Here is a 22,715-nt window from a genome sequence, read left to right as displayed (position 1 = left end):
AGTTTTTTGAAGTCACGCACCACATAGAAAGACTTGTCACAATTCACACCTTCCACTCAGGGGTATCTCGGTAGCCAGAACTTGTCAATTCCACTATTACTAAGAATGTTATGAGCGTCCCAAGGTGCTCAGTTGTACGAATGGTCGAATCCGTCCGGTGAATACTACAGGTAAGCGGTTTCGAATAGTTGTGACCGTTGGCTCAGCTGCAGTTTGTAGGGGAAATATGGAAACGCATGTTTGAACATAAATGCAGATGCTAGCGAAACCAGCAGGTTGCGCTGTTGTATTTGACGAAGTACGACAGTTGTGCAGTATCTTCAATTCGTTCCAAGTGTCAGTTGTGCCTAGAATAGTGTCCTGTGCAGTTGTGAGTACATTATGTCGGAACTGAGTGCATCCGAAGGTGGCGCGTTGTAGGTGCTCGTATTGTAAAGTTCTCATATGTTTTCTGCTGCTTTAAATAATTCACCTTTACTGTACTGGGACGCAAATGAATGAGCGCACTGCGTGAGTAGTGAATAAGATTCTTGACTCTTAGTTTTATCTGTGGCTGACTTGCTACTCAGTAAGTAGTGTGGCGCTGGTACAGTGTTATTTGAGGCGTAGTAGCGAAGAGTCGAGTTTTTCAGAGAATTAGATCTGTTACTTGTGAATCTGGGAGAAACTATATGGAATACTTTATTGTGGAGATGAAAACTCATTTATAGTACTTCCTTGTTCTTTCTGTTGATGAAGAAGATTTTGGAGGAATTGATAGGTATGTTTGTAGTTTCTTTGCAATTAGAGAATTTTGTAATTGGTAGAGTCTTCTCATGTTGTGCAGTCTTCCTATCAATAATAAGAGTTTGGTTTATCAAAAACGGTTTTCTTTAGAGTACAGGTCACCTCCATGATTCATAGTAAAGCTTTAAATATTGTGTGTGTCATGTGTGCATTGGATCATACGCCACACACAGCAACAGATTGTTCCTGAAAACAAAAAAAATTAGACTAGGTTGTTTATCTTTAACTGCTGCATCTGCTGGTTTTTGCTCTCGAGAACGTTAGTACTCCAGACACAAAACAGTATGCTGAGCAAGAGGTAAGCTTACTTTTATTTCTGCACAGTTCTCACCTGGCATTCTTCCGTAAACAGTGCGTAATCAGGATAGTCATGTGTCGTGCTAGCAAAAGTAAATTAATTTTCAATGAAAAGTCTTGGTAATTTTAAACTGCTATTTTCTTCCGAGTATTTTTGTGGCTATTCCAAGTCTTTGTACTTCAGCACGCAACGTTCATAATGTACATCGGTGCTGAGTTTTAATTATATAGTTTTCATTGAGTACATAATTATTCTCCTTTGGCATTTAGTTAGATTCATTTTCTTTGTTTCAAATTTCGCATTCCATGAAGTTTAAAGTTGAAATCAGTATATTCAGTTTTCTCATACACAGAATTTTTTTTATAGATAGCTTCCAGTAAGGTAGATGGTAGCCCGCTCGGCTAGCCACGCAGTCTAACGCGCTGCTTCCCGAGAGGGAAGGCGTGCTGGTCCCCAGCAGGAATCCGTCCGGCAGATTGGTATCGAGGTCCTGTCTGCCGGCCAGGCTATGGATGGTTTTTAAGGCGGTTTTCCATCTGCCTCCGCGAATGCGGGCTGGTTTCCTTTATTCCGCCTCAGTTACACTGTTTCGACGATTGCTGCGCATACACTGTAACCATGTACGCGTAAACCATAATTACTCTACCACGAAAACATACGGGGTTACACTCGTCTGGTATGAGATGTTCCCAGGGGGTCCACTGAGGGCCGAACCGCACAGTAACCTTGGGGGTCTGTGCGGGGCAGCACTGGGGTGGGTGGACTGCTGTGGCCTGTTGTGGGGTTGTGAACCATTGAGGACTACGGCGGGACAAAGCCTCTCCGTCGTTTCTAGATCCCTGTTTTAATACACAATACACAAGGTAGATGGTTCTGGAACCAAGGAGGCTATGGTGTTTCAAGAAGTACCGGATCAAAGATATATACCGCATACAGGGAAAAGCGGGAAAATATCCGCCAAGTCACAATGTGGACGATAATGTGGTGGACACGATCAAACGTTAATCTATTACGATTTTAGAAAGACACGATCCAAAGGGTGAACTTAACTTTGGGCAGCAGGAAATCTTCCACTTAAAACAAGCCTCTCGTTGAATGGGATGGAGAAATCACTCGTTAACGGGGTCCGGACGGCCCTGAGTTCAAATCCTGAGATTTCCGTCACAATGCAAGTTCGCGGGGCGAGGTTGGCTCGCGTCGACCACTATACACGTTTCTGAAAACAGGAAAACATGAGCGGCAGACACACTGTAGTATAAACAAGTTACTTAAATATATACAGAAAATTAATACCATAATATAGACACATTACAAGTTGTGAAACAAATACTAACAAAGAGATAGAGGGGCTGGCCAGTACTTACCTCAGCTCAGTACAGCTGATAGATACACAAAAAGCAACCGAAAATTTACATTTCTAGCTTTCGAAATAAATGTTCCTTCATCAGGAAGGAGAGAGGGGAAAGAAAGGGAAGAAGGGAAAGTGGTTGTCAGAGGGAAGCCAAAGATATTCTATTGTAAGTACTGTGCCAGCTTCAAACCAAAGAGGATGCATACAGAAGTAAAGAGGTATATAGTATAAAGATGTCGGTTGAAAAGATGCATGAATGGCTAAAGAGGAAAGGGAAAGAGGAGAAGACTGAAGAGTAAATGGGAGTGAGGTTGTTTAACGTAGGTTCAGTCCAGGGGGATGGCGGGATGAAAGGATGTGTTGGAGTGCAAGTTCCCATCTCCGCAGTTCAGAGGGACTGGTGTTGGGTGGGAGAAGCTAAATGGCACATACGGTGCAACAGGTTCCTAGGTCCCTAGAATTATGCTGGAGGGCATGCTCCGCTACTGGGTATTGGACGTCTCCTAGGCGGACAGTTCGTCTGTGTCCGTTCATGCGCTCAGCCAGTGTTGGTCTAGCAGAACTATGTCTTAATGCACCTGATGTTGTTATATTGGATGAACCTACAAACAATCTTGACATAGAATCTATAGATGCTCTTGCTGATGCTATCAACGATTATAAAGGAGGTGTGAACATTGTCTCCCACGACGAATGACTAATCAGAGAAACATGTAAGCTGTCAGGCAAATCCAACACCTTCCATGAAAACCCTGACATAATAAGCAAATCTACTAGTATGTCACATAGCTCCGAATAAATCGTGACATTAAATTAACCAAAGTAATACGAGTAACGAGTGAGCAAATGGAATATCACAGACTAACACAAGAATGCCTAAATGCATGTCGTACCTTCCCACCGTGAGGCAGACCCAGTTCCGAGGGGAGAAACGAGGACAGAAGCCGAGAGCAGAACCGCGTTAAGCTAGAAGGCCCTACGATAAGGGAGGAGGGGCCAGACTACCTGTACAACTATACAACCCGCACGTTTTAGTGTGAGGCTTTTTCGCGTCTCAGGTACGTCAAGGACAACCCCCAGCCCATGTTAAAAGCTAGAGCCCTCCAGAAAAGCAGTGTAGATCTTACGATAACACAAAAAGGGCCACTACCACCCGCAAGTTTTAGCGTGAGCCTTTTCGCGTGTCTGTTACATTAGGATCACTCCCCAGCCCATGTTAAAAGATAGAGCCCTCCAGAAGAGCAGTATAGATCTTACGATAACGCTAAAAGGACCACACTAGCTGCAGGTTTTAGCGTGAGACTTTTTAGCGTCTCTGTTACGTTGCAAACTTTAAAAAACATTGCCCCACCACGAAAAGTATAACGTTTCTCATTGGATAGACGGAATTTTTGTAGGCGAAGCTTAAGGTTAACATTGAGACCCTGATTGGTCAGATGAAAACATAGCCAGATAGTTTTTTTAAACTAACTTCGGTAAATTGTAGTAAGGAGAAGTTAGGAGAGAGTTGGTTCCGAGACGGCGAGCTGGATGGCTGCTGCTCCGGCCGCTGCCGCCCTGTAAAGATGATCTTGCTGATGCTATCAACGATTATAAAGGAGGTGTGATCATTGTCTCCCACGACTAACGACTAATCAGAGAAACAGACTGCACACTCTGGGTTATTGAAGACCAGACAATTAATGAATTTGATGGGGACTTTGACGACTATCGAAAGGAACTTTTGGACAGTCTGGGCGAAGTCATTAATAGTCCTAGGATTATTGCAAATGCTGCTGTGCAGCAATAGTAATATTTTACATAGCCATTTCACAGACTCCAAGATAATGTGTTTTCAAGACCTGTAACAGTGGCATTGTTAGTTTCTGTAGAATCTGGTTCAGAATGTGTGAAAGGCTTCCATCCAGTGAAACGTTAAACAACCTCACTCCCATTTACTCTTCAGTCTTCTCCTCTTTCCCTTTCCTCTTTAGCCATTCATGCATCTTTTCGACCGACATCTTTATACTATATACCTCTTTACTTCTGTATGCATCCTCTTTGGTTTGAAGCTGGCACAGTACTTACAATAGAATATCTTTGGCTTCCCTCTAACAACCATGCCTCAGTCCTTGCTACCCTCCCTGTTTTCCTTTCGCGGTTGCTTCATAACCTGGGTTGTGAGTAACTAAATCCACTTTCCCTTCTTCCCTTTCTTTCCCCTCTCTCCTCCCTGATGAAGGAACATTTATTCCGAAAGCTAGGAATGTAAATTTTCGGTTGTTTTTTGTGCATCTATCGGCTGTACTGAGCTAAGTACTGGCCAGCCCCTCTATCTCTTTGTTAGTATTTGTTTCACATATTTATATGAGATTTTCCATTAATTATTTACACATTACAAGTTAACCGATGAACAGAATTAACGAGCTTAGTTTCCTTTGATAAAAAAAATCTAGATACTACATGAAAAGATGTGTCAGTCCACACCCAATGACTTAAGGTCCACCTTATAAGATAATTCGTCTTTACTGAATGGCTGACACCACATAAATCAAACGTGCAGTACCTAACGTGACATTCAACCTTCAGCTGGGTATTTGAATTTGCAATAGAAAACTAATGTCACTTCAATAGGTCGCTAATTCAATAAGCATGGTCCTATGGCCACAGACCAAAATACACACGGCCCTATCCGACGTTAAAACACAATCTGACCTTTATTTATCATGGCCACTTGCCTTCCATACACACAAGAAATTATTAAGGAACAGCGACTACCACTAATTCGTAAAACCAGAAAATTCTATATCTATAACTAAATTAAGAAATGACGATCAAGTGAACCAGCTTCCTTCAGCGGTCCACTAAGCACCAAATCCAAACTTACAAATGCGAGGCGCTATTTCTCGCCACTTTAGTAACATAATTTCATGGCCGATCTAGAACTTAACTCACCTCGCCACCACTGCAATGAATGTTTTGCTAGCCACTAGCGCGAGCAACTGCAACGGTCAACAGTCCTTAGGTACACAATAACATTCACTATACATACACTCCTGGAAATGGAAAAAAGAACACAGTGACACCGGTGTTTCAGACCCACCATACTTCCTCCGGACACTGCGAGAGGGCTGTACAAGCAATGATCACACGCACGGCACAGCGGACACACCAGGAACCGTGGTGTTGGCCGTCGAATGGCGCTAGCTGCGCAGCATTTGTGCACCGCCGCCGTCAGTGTCAGCCAGTTTGCCGTGGCATACGGAGCTCCATCGCAGTCTTTAACACTGGTAGCATGCCGCGACAGCGTGGACGTGAACCGTATGTGCAGTTGACGGACTTTGAGCGAGGGCGTATAGTGGGCATGCGGGAGGCCGGGTGGACGTACCGCCGAATTGCTCAACACGTGGGGCGTGAGGTCCCTACAGTACATCGATGTTGTCGCCAGTGGTCGGCGGAAGGTGCACGTGCCCGTCGACCTGGGACCGGACCGCAGCGACGCACGGATGCACGCCAAGACCGTAGGATCCTACGCAGTGCCGTAGGGGACCGCACCGCCACTTCCCAGCAAATTAGGGACACTGTTGCTCCTGGTGTATCGGCGAGGACCATTCGCAACCGTCTCCATGAAGCTGGGCTACGGTCCCGCACACCGTTAGGCCGTCTTCCGCTCACGCCCCAACATCGTGCAGCCCGCCTCCAGTGGTGTCGCGACAGGCGTGAATGGAGGGACGAATGGAGACGTGTCGTCTTCAGTGATGAGAGTCGCTTCTGCCTTGGTGCCAATGATGGCCGTATGCGTGTTTGGCGCCGTGCAGGTGAGCGCCACAATCAGGACTGCATACGACCGAGGCACACAGGGCAACATCCGGCATCATGGTGTGGGGAGCGATCTCCTACACTGGCCGTACACCTCTGGTGATCGTCGAGGGGACACTGAATAGTGCACGGTACATCCAAACCGACATCGAACCCATCGTTCTACCATTCCTAGACCGGCAAGGGAACTTGCTGTTCCAACAGGACAATGCACGTCCGCATGTATCCCGTGCCACCCAACGTGCTCTAGAAGGTGTAAGTCAACTACCCTGGCCAGCAAGATCTCTGGATCTGTCCCCCATTGAGCATGTTTGGGACTGGATGAAGCGTCGTCTCACGCGGTCTGCACGTCCAGCACGAACGCTGGTCCAACTGAGGCGCCAGGTGGAAATGGCATGGCAAGCCGTTCCACAGGACTACATCCAGCATCTCTACGATCGTCTCCATGGAGAATAGCAGCCTGCATTGCTGCGAAAGGTGGATATACACTGTACTAGTGCCGACATTGTGCATGCTCTGTTGCCTGTGTCTATGTGCCTGTGGTTCTGTCAGTGTGATCATGTGATGTATCTGACTCCAGGAATGTGTCAATAAAGTTTCCCCTTCCTGGGACAATGAATTCACGGTGTTCTTATTTCAATTTCCAGGAGCGTAGAAGGTGAAACACATCACGAAAGTCTGGCGATTAATATTTTCTTCTTCATGTAAAATTCACACGCCATCCATCGAGGTATTAGCAAATCCTTGTCGCCCCTGGCCAGCCGAGTCGATACAACTTTAATACTTTCCGGCCGCGGCCCATGCTTCTTCGTTGCTCCAACTCAACTGGTCCTCACGGCATACGGCCGTGCCACGTGACATGATCACGTGACAGACTGACTCGGCTCATGCGGGGACCCACTCCCCTCGACTTCCGCACGCACGCCTCCATAAATAGCCTGCCTCAAAGATGCAAAGAGGACAAGGCACAGGGACAACGATCAAAGATGGAAGCAAGAATCGATATCACCTGGCGCCAGGAACCCACCATCTCAACTGATCTTGATGGACAGTCACTGAAAGGGCTTGTGACAAAAAATAAGAGGATGACAGGTGCAAAAGTCACTGCAGAATTGAATGTCGCACTCGCGAACTCCTGTCAGCAACCAAAGGAGCTCCAGAAGAAGGAAATTTCAGGGAGACCTGGAATTCCAAAACCACTTGTCACTGATGAAAATGACCGTAACAGGGAAACATGGTGTCGAAACCATAAAATCACGACTACGGAGCGATGGAAGAATCTCATGGGTCGAGTGAATCTTTGTAACACTGTTCCCAACTTCTGGCCTAGTTTAAGTCCCAAGAATGAAACGCTATGGGGTTCGATGTTAGTTTGGGCAGCCATATCAAGGAATTCAATGGTCCCCATGGTTATTGTGCTGGTCGCGTTAATGCCACAGATTATGTGACAATTTAGTTGATGAAGTCTACCTCATGGTACAACATTTTTTTCCCCAGCGGCGAAGGTATGTATCAAGACGACGGCGCCCTGGTCCTCAGAGCTCTCATCGTCCAGTACAGGTGTTGTGAGCACAGGGCTCAAGTGTTGCAACTCCCCTGGCCGCCAGTCACCAGTATTATTTAGCCTTTGTGGTCTACTCTGGAGAGAAGGTTGTAAAATCGGTATCCACATCCATGATCGTTACCAATTCTTGCCACTGCTTTACCACACAGACAAGTATTTATCCATTAGGAGCGACTGGGAGCTGCTTTGAATGCCAACAGTTTTCCCACGCTACGTTAAGCATGGTAATGTGTAATGTTTTTCGTTTTTCCGTATTTTTGTCCGCCCTCTGCATGTGCAGCGCCGCTCTCTCTGACAGACAGGCACACACACACACACACACACACACACACACACACACACACACGCACAAACACACATTCACAGGTGCACGCGGGCTCCGCGTGATCAGTGTGGGCTGGAACAAGTGCAGTATGATGCGCTGACCCATGGTGAGTTAACGCCCACGTCCTTGTGAGGCAAATTGAGGAGCTACTTCCCGCCCTTGTGAGGAAAACTGAGGAGCTACTTGATTGAGAAGTAGCAGCTCCGGTCACGAAAAGTGTCAACGGCCGGGAGAGGGGTGTATTGACCACCTGCCCGTCCTTATCCTCATCTAGTGACGCCTCAAGGGGTGAGGATGACACGGCGGTCGGTCAGTACCGTTTGTGTCTTACGAGACCTGTTCGGATACAGTTCTGGTTTTAGTTTACATATCCACTTGAAATTAATTTCTGTAATCAAGTTATGGTCTCAAAAATGTGTGTGAAATCTAATGGGAGTTAACTGCTAAGGTCATCAGTCCCTAACGTAAATTATCCTAAGAACAAACACACACACCCATGCCCGAGGGAGGACTCGAACCTCCGCCGGGACCAGCCGCACAGTCCATGACTGCAGCGCCTAAGAGCGCTCGGCGAATCTCGCACGGTAAGTTATGGTCTTCCTCTACAATTTTTATCACTTGCATTTCCATCCTAACAGCTATTATTTTTTTAAAATCAAAATGTGCCACAAATTTCTTTTCACCTGCATTCGATTCAGCACGTCTTCATTAATTACCCGACGTAACCATTTCTTCTGCAAAATACCACATTTCGAAAGCTTCTATTCTCGTCTTGTTTGGGCTGCTTATCCCCTGCATCTCACATCTATACGAGGATGCCCAGCAGACTAATACCTTGACAAAAGACTACCTAACACTTTAATTTATATTCCATATTAATAAATTTCTCTTTTTCAGAAATACTTTTCTGGCTATTGCCAGTCTGCATGTAATATCCTCTCTACTTCCGCCATGATTGCTTTCCGAATAGCATAACTTCACCAACTCATATTTATGTTTCAGAATCTAATCTAATTCCTTCATCATTACCTGACTTAATTCTACATCTACGTGATTATTCTGTTATTCACAATAACGTGCCTGGCACAGGGTTCAATGAACCACTTTCAAGCTGTCTCTCTACCGTTCCACTCTCGAACGGCACGCCGGAATAACGAGCACTTAAATGTTTATGTGCGAACCCTAATTTCTCTTATTTTATCGTGATGATTATTTCTCCCTATGTAGGTGGCTGCCAACAGAATGTTTTCGACATCGAAGGAGAAAATTAGTGATTCAGATTTCCTGAGAAGATCCAGTCGAAACGAAAACCGTCTTTGTTTTACTGACTGCCACTCCAGTTCACGTATAATGTCTGTGGTACTATCTCCCCTATTTTGTGATAATACAAAACGACCTGCCCTTCTTTGTACTTTTTCGATGTAATCTGTCAGTCCCACCTGATGCGGATCACACACCGCACAGCAATACTCCAGAATAGGGCGGACAAGGGTGGTGTAAGCAGTCTGTTTAGTAGACCTGTTGCACTTTCTAGGTTCTCTGTTAATGAATCGCAGCCTTTGGTTTGCTCTACCCACAATATTATCTACGTGATCGTTCCAATTTAGGTTATTTGTAATTGATATCCCTTAGTATTAAGTTGAATTTACAGCCTTCAGATTTGTGTGACTTATCGCGTAGTCGAAATTTAGCTGATTTCTTTTAGTATTCATGTGAGTAACTTCACACTTTTCCTTATTCAGGGTTAATTGCCACTTTTCGCACCATACAGATATTTTATCTAAAACATTTTGCAATTCGTTTTGATCATCTGATGACTTTAAAAGACGGTAAATGACAGCATCATCTGCAAATAATCTAAGACGGCTACTTAGATTGTCTCCTACGTCGTTAATATAGATCAGGAACAATAGAGGTCCTATAATAGAGGGCCTATAACATTTCCTAGATTACATTCCGTTAGTCAGTACTTTACTATCGTAATATAATGTCTTCTCGAGAGAATTTTGTTCCGTTCAGCTCATCTTCCAAGTCCTTTGCCCTCTCAGAGAGAATTAATGTCGCGACAAACCTCAATGTTTCTACTTGTTCGCCCTGAAATTTGATTCTCTTTCCTAATTTCAAACGAATAAGCGGTACATTAACGTCAATGTACTTTTCAAGCGCACTGTACCTGTTTCTCGTTCTTAACACATACCTGTGCAAAACTTAAGGACGAAAGTGTCCTTCGCCTGATGTGAGACACCCAAGTAACATAGCTCTCTGAAACTTGGAGGACACAGACAAGAAGAACTTCTACAGTATAATGCAGAAGATAGCTGAAAGAAATACGCAATCAGGCGAACTGAAATTACTCTTTTCTTAAAAAACAATGAAGTCAGCGCGATTTGTGATGGTCCTCTTCACTTTACAAAAGGATGCAACAGGGCTCTTAATATGGTGTTTGGTCATCAGGGACGGCAACGTGCTCCCGTGCTGGCCACTAGATTGCCAAAGAGTTCTTGTGATAGGATGTTCTACTCCTCCACGAGCGCCATTAACAACTGACTGCTGGATGGTCGTTGGTGCAAGTGGACAGGCTGCAGTACTTTTCCCCAGGACATGCCATACATGATGGATGCTATTTCACTCGGGGGAACAGGCCGTCTAGTCCCTTCGCCGAACATCATGTCAAGGTAACCTCCACCTGCGTAGTTCGATGCGGTCACGCAGTGGAATCAATAAAAATGAAATCAGAAGCAGACTATTTTTCCTTCTTATTTAGAATGTGGACCGCAAGAGATTTCTAGTGATAGATGATGTAACGCTACAAAAGAAACGTAGGAAGCCACAGTTTCCTGTAAGAGTGATATGAGCGCCTTGGCGCTCTCGGCCTACATGGGCTTTGCCGTCGCAGTTTGATGCTGTGTTCCTTCACACAGTGAAACGCCTTGAGCCATGAAGACAGAGTGTACCGTTGCAATACTGTTGGTGTGTGCGTTGGTGATGGCGCAGACCTTTCAGGATGGTGCCGGGCTGCGCAGGTTAGTCAGTCACCTGGAAGCTTCTTACGCAGCTAACTCCTACACACACACACACACACACACACACATACACACACACAGGTGCTCCGTGCTTACAAGTGAACCTCCCCATTGCACCCCCTCAGATTTAGTTATAAGTTGGCACAGTGAACAGGCCTTGAAAAACTGAACACAGAAAACAGGAAGAAGTTGTGTGGAACTATGAAAAAAATAAGCAAAATATACAAATTGAGTAGTCCATGCGCAACATAGGCAACATCAATGAAAGTGTGAGCTCAGGAGCGCCGTGGTCGCGTGGTTAGCGTGAGCGGCTGCGAAACGAAAGGTTTTTGGTTCAAGTCTCCCCTCGACTGAAAAGTTCAATTTTTTTTATTTTCAGACAATTATCAAAGTTCAGGCACTCACACATAATCAGCTTCGCTTTCCAAAATTCCAGAACATGTTAAGACTTGCTTGGACATATGCAGAATTTGATAGTCTACACACGGAAAAAATCGAAAACGTTAAAAACATATGTTTTGACAGAGCGACTGTGAAACTGTTGCATTCATTTGTTGCAGTTTATGTGACAAACTCTTATGTTTTCATCACTTTTTTGGGAGTGATTATCACATCCACAAGAAAACCTAAATCGGGCAAGGTAGAAGAATCTTTTTTACCCATTCGCCAAGTGTACAAGTTAGGTGCGTCAACAACATATTCCTGTCATGTGACGCACATGCCGTCACCAGTGTCGTATAGAATATATCAGATGTGTTTTCCTGTGGAGGACTCTGTTGACCTGTGACCTTGCGATTAAATGTTTTCGTTTCCCATTGCAGAGGCACGTCCTTCCGTCTACTGATCGCACGGTAGTGCGGTGTGGTGGCAAAACACAGACACTAAACAGAGACGTCAATGAACGAACGGACAGATCATAACTTTGCCAAAATAAGAAAGTAAAGTTTTCACTCGAGGGAAGACTTGATCCAAGTACTTTTTGTTAGGAGCTGCTCACGCTAACCACGGGACCACGGCGCTCCTGAGCTCAGCCTCACCTCGATGTTGCTTATCTTGCGCATGGACTACTCAGTTTGTATATTTTGCTTATTTCTTTTCATAGTTCCACACAACTTATTCCTGCTTTCTCGATTTTTCTGTGCTCAGTTTTTCAAGGCCTATCCACTGAGCCAACTTGTAACTAAATCTGAGGGAGGTGCGATGGGGAGGTTCCCTTGTTAGGCATTTGACAACACCACACACGTACACATACATGGGTATACGACCGATACAGGCAACAAGCGCTTGTATCTTAGGAGAATATCAACCAACATGTCTTCGAGCAGTGGTCGTCAATCTGCGGCTCCCGGGACGCATGCGGCCCGAATCAAGTATTATGGCCCGCGATTCTCAGCCGTATTTTATAACAATATGCATCTGACAACTAACAGCCGAATCCAAAACGTCAACTAACGTTAATAGCTGTACTTTTGCTGCTTAATAACAAAAAAATACAAATTGGTTCAAATGGTTCTTAGCACTATGCAACTTGACTTCAGGGGTCATCAGTCCCTAGAACTTAGAACTACTTAAACATAACTAACTTAAGGGCATCACACACATCCATGCCCGAGGCAGGATTCGAACCTGCGACCGTAGCGGTCGGGCGGTTCCAGACTGTAGCGTCTAAAACCGCTCGGCCACTCCGGTCGGCCAAATACTTACACAGTCAGTACGATTTTAAGACGTGCTTAATTTTAATCGATGTTGATGAATTCGTCCAGGAGCTAAGTAAAGTTGGTCACTTACCTCAGCGGTATAGCGGTGAAGTAGCGCGGCCATTACTGTGTTACAGCCGGAAACTTATTGTTTTGTCTTCCAGTACCGACAACTCACGTGTGCGAGCGTCTCGTAGCGAGTGCACGGTATGAATTTTGAGACGAAAGCAACATGGATTTGTGAATGCACGTTACAGAGACAGTCATCTTCAAACGCGATACTTGCTTGCAACAAGGAACATTACATTAAAGATCTTATCATACAGTGAGTAGAAGTTTAAAATGTTCAAATGCATGTGAAATCGTATGGGACTTAACTGCTAAGGTCATCAGTCCCGAAGCTTACACATTACTTAACCTAAATTATCTTAAGGAGAAACACAAACACCCATTCCCGAGGGAGGACTCGAACTTCCGCCGGGACCAGCCGCACAGCCCATGACTGCAGCGCCTATGACCGCTCGGCAAATGAGTAGAAGAAAACTGACGTTCCTATCATATGTCACAGTGTCTCGTATCGAATAATGCTTTAAAACACAAGTACAGTTACTTTTATTAACCAGTAAACCATCAGCTCACACAGATAACACAGAACTTAGTTACGCAAAGCTGTGCTACGACATTTTGGCGCTGAGGGTGCAAAAATCTGAAATAGAGAACAGCTGACACGAAGTGGTCTGAATGGTGCCCATTTTTAACGATCACTGCATGGGGGACAGCTGCCGCCAACTTATCGCGCCCTTACCACAACTAGTCCACTGGACGCTTGCAACTTACCAATTTCTATATCTTACCAAGTAATAATAAGTTTGGTATATATGCGGCCCGAGGTGTCATCCCTATCTTAATACTGGCTCTTGAGCAAAAAGCTTTGAGGACCACTGTCTTAGAGGAAGGGCTGGGGAAAACTGCTGAACATTATTAGACGCCAAGTACCCTTTAAGATACTTTATTTACCAATAATAATGTATTTTCCTCAACAGCAACGTTGATATCATGCTCAACTTACGAAACACATTAAAGATTATGCTTGAGGTTTCACCCTTAAGGCAAGGCATTAATCGTGAAATACAAGGAGTGAAACAGTTTAGATATTCTTTAATTTTTTTAAAAATTAAGCTTCATCAAAACATTAAATATTAATAATTTACAATGAAGGTCATGCCGAGTTACAATTTTTCCTGGAGTAATACACCGGTCCCACGTATATCAGGACACAGACCCGAAGACCACACAACAGACCGCAGACGTAGACTTCGGGACCCACCCGCCCCCGTGACAACAAACCGAGGGAGGAGATAGATACTACACTACAACGTACAGAACATAGCTCTCTTTAGATGGGAACAGGTTAAGTAAAATCAAAGCCTTTGCCGCGACTCTAAAGGAAATGCAGTAAAAATGGTTCAAATGGCTCTGAGCACTATGGGACTTAACATCTATGGTCATCAGTCCCCTAGAACTTAGAACTACTTAAACCTAACTAACCTAAGGACATCACACAACACCCAGCCATCACGAGGCAGAGAAAATCCGTGAACCCGCCGTAAATCGAACCCGGGAACCCGGGCGTGGGAAGCGAGAACGCTACCGCACGACCACGAGATGCGGGCGGAAAAGCGGTAATTAATATTAAGGTTAAAACACCACTGAACGTTAACTCGCCTCGCGGTGCTAGATAAAGTTAACAGTTTTGGGCGAGGTACACACTTACCTGTCAAGGATCAAAGTTATTATTATCTTAAATGCATCACCATAATCTTAATAAACGCAGTAGCAGCCTTCAAACTAGTATCTACAACCCCAGGTATACCAAATAACTTTTATTAGCCTAACGATCATATCAAAGGTTCTCAAGAACTTCAGTTGTCCTCAGGGAATTGCTTTCAGAGTTTTACAAGTAATTTAACAGACACAGTCATCATTTAAGCATGATATAAAATATTCCATTTATTTCTCCTAAAGGTTGTTGTGGTATCTAAGGGAAAAAAGACTTACTGGCTGCAAGAAACAAGTCACTGCCACAAAAAAGAGGTTCTCTTTTCTTAACACCAACATTGTGACAAAATGTGACTTAGAATTGGGCACAGGCTTCTAGGTTTTAAAATTAAATCACCAAAACCATAGCCTGCACCTTACTTAAGATGGAGTGCCGAAAAGTTTCTTAAAAACATTTACTCCAGACATAAAGCAATTAAGCAACTTTTCCAATATGAGCACGTGCCACAAGCCCTTTCAGAAAAAAATTAAATTGGAAATGGGGAAGCGCAGCCCAAAAAGTTTGAAAATCCAAGCGGAAAGCCAGCGCCAAGCTGCTTCAAGCACAAGGAACAGCAGGTAATGGAGACACGCTCTGGAAAACATACAAGTGACGCTCATCATAAACATAAGGAAGTGGAACCGGACTCTTCTCTCGACCAAGGAACCCGAAGAAGGGTTTCACTGGGTGCCCACAGAGCGAGATGGTGCGGTGGTGAGCACACTGACCTCGCATTCTGGAGGCCGACAGTTCAAACCCGTCTTGGGTCATCCAAACTTAGGTTTCCCGCGATTTCCGTAATTCGCACCATGGAAATGCCGGCGTGGTCCCTTTGAAAGGACACGGGCCATTTCCTTTCCCATCCTTGACACAATCTGAGCTTGTGCTCCGTCTGTAATGACCTTGACGTCGACGGGACGTTAAACCCAATTTTCCTTCCTTTCTCGAATCAGTGCCCGGCAAAATCCTGTGGTGAACGTGTTCAGGTCTCCTAGAGCAGAAGGTGACAAGACCGGTGGGCTTCTCCGAATCGCGCCCTGCACGCAAAGACGCCGACCGTCAACGCTCACATCAGAACAATGGCGCGCCGCCAGTACTGCCCAATTACTTTCCAGGAAGCCCCCACGTTTCACCGGACACACCATTCACCAAACCTGCACGGTCCCAACCGCCCCCTGCCTTCCTTCACAACACTCTTCCTCCCTTCAATAAGAGAGGAGACCAAAGACCCTCTAACTGGCAAAGAACGTACTCAACTCGCCGTGTGCGAGCTATCGAACTTCGCGCGCGACTCAGCGACTTTGACACAAAAGGCGAGAGATTGCTATCCTTACTGAGTCCATCCTGATTCAGCTCATGGAGGATATCGTGCGATCTCCACGTCTTGCCATTTGCAGTCGCGGCTGCAGCCTCTCTCATCAAGAGAGCCCTCTCCTGCAAAGCGTTTTCTACTCCGCCACTAACCCATCTATCGCAATTATTTAAAGGAACACCCATTGTACAAAACAGCTTCAAACGTCTAAGTACTCTACAAATGAGTTAATTTTTCACGTATCTCAAAAATGGTTGAAATGGCTCTGAGCACTATGGGACTCGACTGCTGTGGTCATCAGTCCCCTGGAACTTAGAACTACTTAAACCCAACTAACCTAAAGACATCACACACATCCATGCCCGAGGCAGGATTCGAACCTGCGACCGTAGTAGTCGCACGGTTTCGGACTACTAGCCTAGAACCGCGAGACCACTGCGGCCGGCTCACGTATCTCCCGAACTGTGTTTCGTACAATGACGTAATCTGCCAGGTACATGCAGTGGTACGTACGAGTGTACATACTATTGGCAAAATTTGTTTGCAAATATGTTAGCAAAGATGTAATAACTTAGAATGTCGTAGTTGGTGCCGGAGCTATACTGCCCAAACAGAGAAAATGTAGTAAGCGAGAAACTTTTTTGCTTTCACTATTTGATGGTGGGCGCCAAAAAGAAAAAGTTTGAAATTGATTGTGTAGTTTGTTGGAAGCCGAAATGCGCTCTGTGCTCTGATCGTAAAACAAAAGGATGAATACAGCCTGGGTAATTTGCGTGCAGCAGCAGCACTCCCTCTTCAGGCTACAAGTGGCCCACCAGGACCATCCGACCGCCGTGTCATCCTCATTTGAGGATGTGGATAGCAGGGGTTTGTGCTCAGCACACCGCTCTCCCGGTCGTTATGATGGTTTTCTTTGAACCGGGGCCGCTACTGTTCGGTCGAGTAGCTCCTCAACTGACATCACGAGGCTGAGAGCACCCCGAAAAACGGCAACAGCGCACGGCAGCTTGGATGGTCACCCATCCAAGTGCCGGCCACGCCCGACAGCACTTAACTTCGGTGATCTCTCGTGAACCGGTGTATCCACTGCAGCAAGGCCGTTGCCTTTGCGTGCCGTGAACTTTAATACTTGACTTATCGTGTTAAACCTTTAATGTAAGATTATGACAGAAATTTAAGTTTTTAAATTCTGTCAATAATTATATGAAACTTTTTTTCGGCTCTGGAAGTCGTTTCGCAGGCAACCTTCAATTTGGAGCAGATGGCAGTTTTAGCTATTTACCAATGTATGCGATGAATCAGAATTCCGCCGAAAAACTTTCAGAGATGGTGATACCAAACAAAATAAGAACAATAAGTCTGGTAGGCAGGCTGTCAAATGCATTCCTTGTGCTACGAGCACTAGTTCACTTTCAGCTCTGTGAAAGACGTCTCTTGTTAATTTAGATAATGAAAACTGCACCAGTTACTTATTTTCCCATGCTTAGCACAGCGCGTTTCGAGAATTTATGTTCATTTTTAATTGCATATTAGTTTGCATGAATATTTTGGCAATGGTGCGTCTTTTGCGCCTTTTCCAGATTGTAAGGTGTAGTACCTACTCTGTCATACAGAACATCATGCGCACTCAAATCATTACTTACAATGTCTGTTTTAATAACCAAATGATCACTACACTAAAAGTACACAATGCATCCAGTATGCGTCTTCGTGTCGTCGTCTCTGAAACCACTCAACAAAACGTCACCTTCTTTCAAGTTCGGCTTCTTTCAGCTGCTAAATTAATAAATCTTTGTATGGGTGGCATTGGAGATAATACTAGAGAATTCGCCATACTTAAGAATATTCTATGCACAATTCTTGGAAACGGCAAAGAAATGGAAAAAGAGGACGTGGCACCGCTCTTGTGTTCAGTCTTGTTGTTGAGTGTAGCTTGGTCTGCAAGTCTGTCTCTGTAAGGGATGTAAGGGAAAGAACAACAATGTTCGCTAACAATCCATGATACTCCAGCCGTCGTCGGGCTGTCCTTGCTGACACGTGTGTAACTACAAACAAGCCATTTCCTACAGAGGGTACCTGCAGTGATTGTTCGATACTGCATGACCTAACGATTACTACATGCTCCGATCAAAAGTATCCGGACACCCCTATGCATTGCGCATTTAACCACTAGACGTCATGAGCGGCAGAACATTCAGTACAACAGTATGGGGAGAATATCGTGCTCTCTGTAGAGGAAGTTAACTGTAGAATTAGTTGGTCAGGAGAGGTCAGTGGGTTCGAGCGTGCACTAATCATTGGATGTCGTCTGAAAAACAGTTCCATCAGGGACATTTGAACCCGTCTGCAGCCTCTGTTGGTGATATGACTGAAGTGGAAAGGTGAAGGAACAACCATTGGTAAACCAAGACCAGACAGACCTCATGTACTGACGAAAAGGGGCCGTCGAGCATCACAGAATGCGATTAAAAAAAAAAAAAAAATCGCATGAAATTAGTGGAAGGAATCAATCGTGAATTCCAAATTGCTACCAGCAGTTCAGCTAGCTCAATGACTCTGTGGAGGGAGTAGCCGTGGTCTAGGGATAGCGTCTTTGATTCATAATCAAAACGTCTTCCGTCCCAGGTTCGATCCCTGCCACTGCCTAAACTTTGGCAAGGCAATGGAAACCACTGCATTAAAGACACGTAACGTGTATCCACAGGACATGTGGCCTGTAGTTGAATAAGTGTCATGATGATCTCTCCATTGGCAAAAGATTCCGGAATAGTCCCGCATTCGGATCTCCGGGAGGGGACTGCCAAGGTGGAGGTTACCATGAGAAAAAGATTGAATAATCAACGAAAGGATAACGTTCTACGAGTCGGGGCGTGGAATGTCAGAAGCTTCAACGTGGTAGGGAAACTAGAAAATCTGAAAAGGGAAATGCAAAGGCTCAATTTAGATATAGTAGGGGTCAGTGAAGTGAAGTGGAAGGAAGACAAGGATTTCTGGTCAGGTGAGTTTCGGGTAATATCAACAGCAGCAGAAAATGGTATAACAGGTGTAGGATTCGTTATGGGTAGGAAGGCAGGGCAGAGGGTGTGTTACTGTGAACAGTTCAGTGACCGGGTTGTTCTAATCAGAATCGACAGTAGACCAACACCGACAACGACAGTTCAGGTATACATGCCGACATCGCAAGCTGAAGATGAACAGATAGAGAAAGTGTATGAGGATATTGAAAGTGTAATGCAGTATGTAAAGGGGGACGAAAATCTAATAGTCATGGGCGACTGGAATGCAGTTGTAGGGGAAGGAGTAGAAGAAAAGGTTACAGGAGAATATTGGCTTGGGACAAGGAATGAAAAAGGAGAAAGATTAATTGAGTTCTGTAACAAGTTTCAGCTAGTAATAGCGAATACCCTGTTCAAGAATCACAAGAGGAGGAGTTATACTTGGAAAAGACTGAGAGATACGGGAAGATTTCAATTAGATTACATCATGGCCAGACAGAGATTCCGAAATTAGACACTGGATTGTAAGGCGTACCCAGGAGCAGATACAGACTCAGATCAAAATATAGTAGTGATGAAGAGTAGGCTGAAGTTCAAGACATTAGTCAGGAAGAATCAATACGCAAAGAAGTGGGATACGGAAGTTCTAAGGAATGACGAAATACGTTTGAAGTTCTCTAACGCTATAGATACAGCAATAAGGAATAGCGCAGTAGGCAGCACAGTTGAAGAGGAATGGGTATCTCTAAAAAGGGCCATCACAGAAGTTGGGAAGGAAAACATAGGTACAAAGAAGGTAGCTGTAAAGAAACCATGGGTAACAGAAGAAATACTTCAGTTGATTGATGAAAGGAGGAAGTACAAACATGTTCGGGGGAAATCAGGAATACAGAAATATAAGTCGCTGAGGAATGAAATAAATAGGAAGTGCAAGGAAGCTAAGACGAAATGGCTGCAGGAAAAATGTGAAGACATCGAAAAAGATATGATTGTAGGAAGGACAGACTCAGCATACAGGAAAGTCAAAACAACCTTAGGTGACATTAAAAGCAACGGTGATAACATTAAGAGTGCAACGGGAATTCCACTGTTAAATGCAGAGGAGAGAGCAGATAGGTGGAAAGAATACATTGAAAGCCTCTATGAGGGTGAAGATTTGTCTGATGTGATAGAAGAAGAAACAGAAGTCGATTTAGAAGAGATAGGGGATCCAGTATTAGAATCGGAATTTAAAAGAGCTTTGGAGGACTTGCGGTTAAATAAGGCAGAAGGGATAGATAACATTCCATCAGAATTTCTAAAATCATTAGGGGAAGTGGCAACAAAACGAGTATTCACGTTTGTGTGTAGAATATATGAGTCTGGCGACATACCATCTGACTTTCGTAAAAGCATCATCCACCCAATTCCGAAGAGGGCAAGAGCTGACAAGTGCGAGAATTATCGCACAATCAGCTTAACAGCTAATGCATCAAAGCTGGTTACAAGAATAATATACAGAAGAATGGAAAAGGTGACGATCAGTTTGGCTTTAGGAAAAGTAAAGGCACGAGAGAGGCAATTCTGACGTTACGGCTAATAATGGAAGCAAGGCTAAAGAAAAGACACGTTCATAGGATTTCTCGACCTATAAAAAGCGTTCGACAATATAAAATGGTGCAAGCTGTTCGAGATTCTGAAAAACGTAGGGGTAAGCTATAGGGAGAGACGGGTCATATACAATATGTACAACAACCAAGAGGGAATAATAAGAGTGGACGATCAAGAACGAAGTGCTCGTATTAAGAAGGGTGTAAGACAAGGCTGTAGCCTTTCGCCCCTACTCTTCAATCTGTACATCGAGGATGCAATGATGGCATTAAAAGAAAGGTTCAGGAGTGGAATTAAAATACAAGGTGAAAGGATATCAATGATACGATTCGCTGATAACATTGCTATCCTGAGTGAAAGTGAAGAAGAATTAAATTATCTGCTGAACGGAATGAACAGTCTAATGAGTACACAGTATGGTTTGAGAGTAAATCGGAGAAAGACGAAGGTAATGAGAAGTAGTAGAAATGAGAACAGCGAGAAACTTAACATCAGGATTGATGGTCACGAAGTCAATGAAGTTAAGGGATTCTGCTACCTAGGCAGTAAAATAACCAATGACGGACGGAGCAAGGAGGACGTCAAAAGCAGACTCGCTATGGCAAAAAAGGCATTTCTGGCCAAGAGAAGTCTACTAATATCAAATACTGGCCTTAATTTGAGGAAGAAATTTCTGAGGATGTAGGCCTGGAGTAGAGCATTGTAGTATGGTAGTGAAAAATGGCCTGTGGGAAAACCGGAACAGAAGAGAATCAAAGCATTTGAGATGTGGTGCTATAGACGAATGTTGAAAATTAGGTGGACTGATAAGGTAAGGAATGAGGAGATTCTACGCAGAATCGGAGAGGAAAGGAATATGTGGAAAACACTGATAAGGAGAAGGGACAGGATGATAGGACATCTGCTAAGACACGAGGGAATGACTTCCATGGTACTAGAGAGAGCTGTAGAGGGCAAAAACTGTAGAGGAAGACACAGATTGGAATACGTCAAGCAAATAATTGAGGACGTAGTTTACAAGTGCTACTCTGAGATGAAGAGGTTAGCACAGCAAAGGAATTCGTGGCGGGCAGCATCAAACCAGTCAGTAGACTGATGACCAAAAAAAAAGGGAGTTCAAAAAAAGGGGATACAATGTCTAGCAGCTCTTGGTGAGTCACACAGTTTTGTGGCCAACACTAAGCGAGGGTTGAGATGGCCAGAGGATGACTTGACACATGTGATTTAGAGTGATAAATCATGCTGGACCTTATGGTAATCCGATGGAAGGGTTAGGGTTTGGCGAATGCCTGGAGAACGTTACCTGCCAACAGTGAAGAAAAGATGAGGTGGTATCATGGTATGGTGGTGTTTCTTGTGGTTAGGGCGTGGTCCCCTTACTGCGCTTAAGTGATGTTATTAGAAGAGAGACAGGAAAAGTAGCCACTGGGGTAGGTAGGAGTGCTATTAAAGGAATGAGACCATCTTAACCAACAGTGCCCAAGTAGCTAATGTATTTAACAACCATTTCTTAAGTTTAGGTGAAAAAATTGGTGAGATGAGTTCAAAACAAAAAGCCAAGCAGTACATGGAAGCGTCAGTTTTGAGGAATCCTAGTCAGATTAATTTTAATCTAACAACCTCTTATGAAATAAGGAAAATCATTAAATCTTTGAAAAATAAGTATTCTGTTGGAACAGATGACATCTCTAACAAGATATTAAAACAATGTGGAGCTGGTGTTCTGAGTCACACCTGTAATGCATCACTAACTCGAGCTATTTTCTCAGACAGGTTAAAACGTGCCATTTTCAAGCCTGTCTACAAAAAAGGGGACACTACAGATGTCAATAATTAGCTTTCAGTATCCATGCTCAAAGCATTTTCAAAACTTCTCGAGAACCTAATGTACTCAAGAGTGGTTAACCATCTCAGCAGTAATGGGAGGATACTTAGTAAATCACAGTTTGGATTTGAAAAATGCTATTCCACTGAGACAACAATATACAATTTCACTGCCCACACAATAGCGTCTTTAAATAGTAAAATGTCACCAACAGGAATTTTCTGTGAATTGTCCAAAGTGTTTGATTGTGTGGATCTTGACATTATGTTACAGAAATTACAATTCTACGGTATAAATGGAACAGCATATGAGTGGTTCACATCATACCTAC

The 22,715-nt window shown here is 44.2% G+C and overlaps 1 protein-coding gene across 2 annotated transcripts in view; it reads left to right on the top strand.

Moving 5' to 3' along the window:
• The first annotated feature begins 11,019 nt into the window (after nt 1-11,019).
• Nucleotides 11,020-22,715, top strand: part of LOC126284924 (uncharacterized) — a 29,186-nt gene continuing 17,490 nt past the window's right edge. For both annotated transcript variants that reach the window (XM_049984188.1, XM_049984187.1), the window contains exon 1: nt 11,020-11,145. In XM_049984188.1, the coding sequence (XP_049840145.1) occupies nt 11,060-11,145 (86 nt within the window). In that variant the 5' untranslated portion in view covers nt 11,020-11,059. The remainder of the gene's footprint in view (nt 11,146-22,715) is intronic.

Source organism: Schistocerca gregaria, chromosome 8 (assembly GCF_023897955.1).
Source record: "Schistocerca gregaria isolate iqSchGreg1 chromosome 8, iqSchGreg1.2, whole genome shotgun sequence".
Lineage (NCBI taxonomy): Eukaryota > Metazoa > Arthropoda > Insecta > Orthoptera > Acrididae > Schistocerca > Schistocerca gregaria.
The sequence above is the reverse complement of the archived record's forward strand: the minus strand, read 5'-3'. Positions and strand labels throughout refer to the sequence as shown.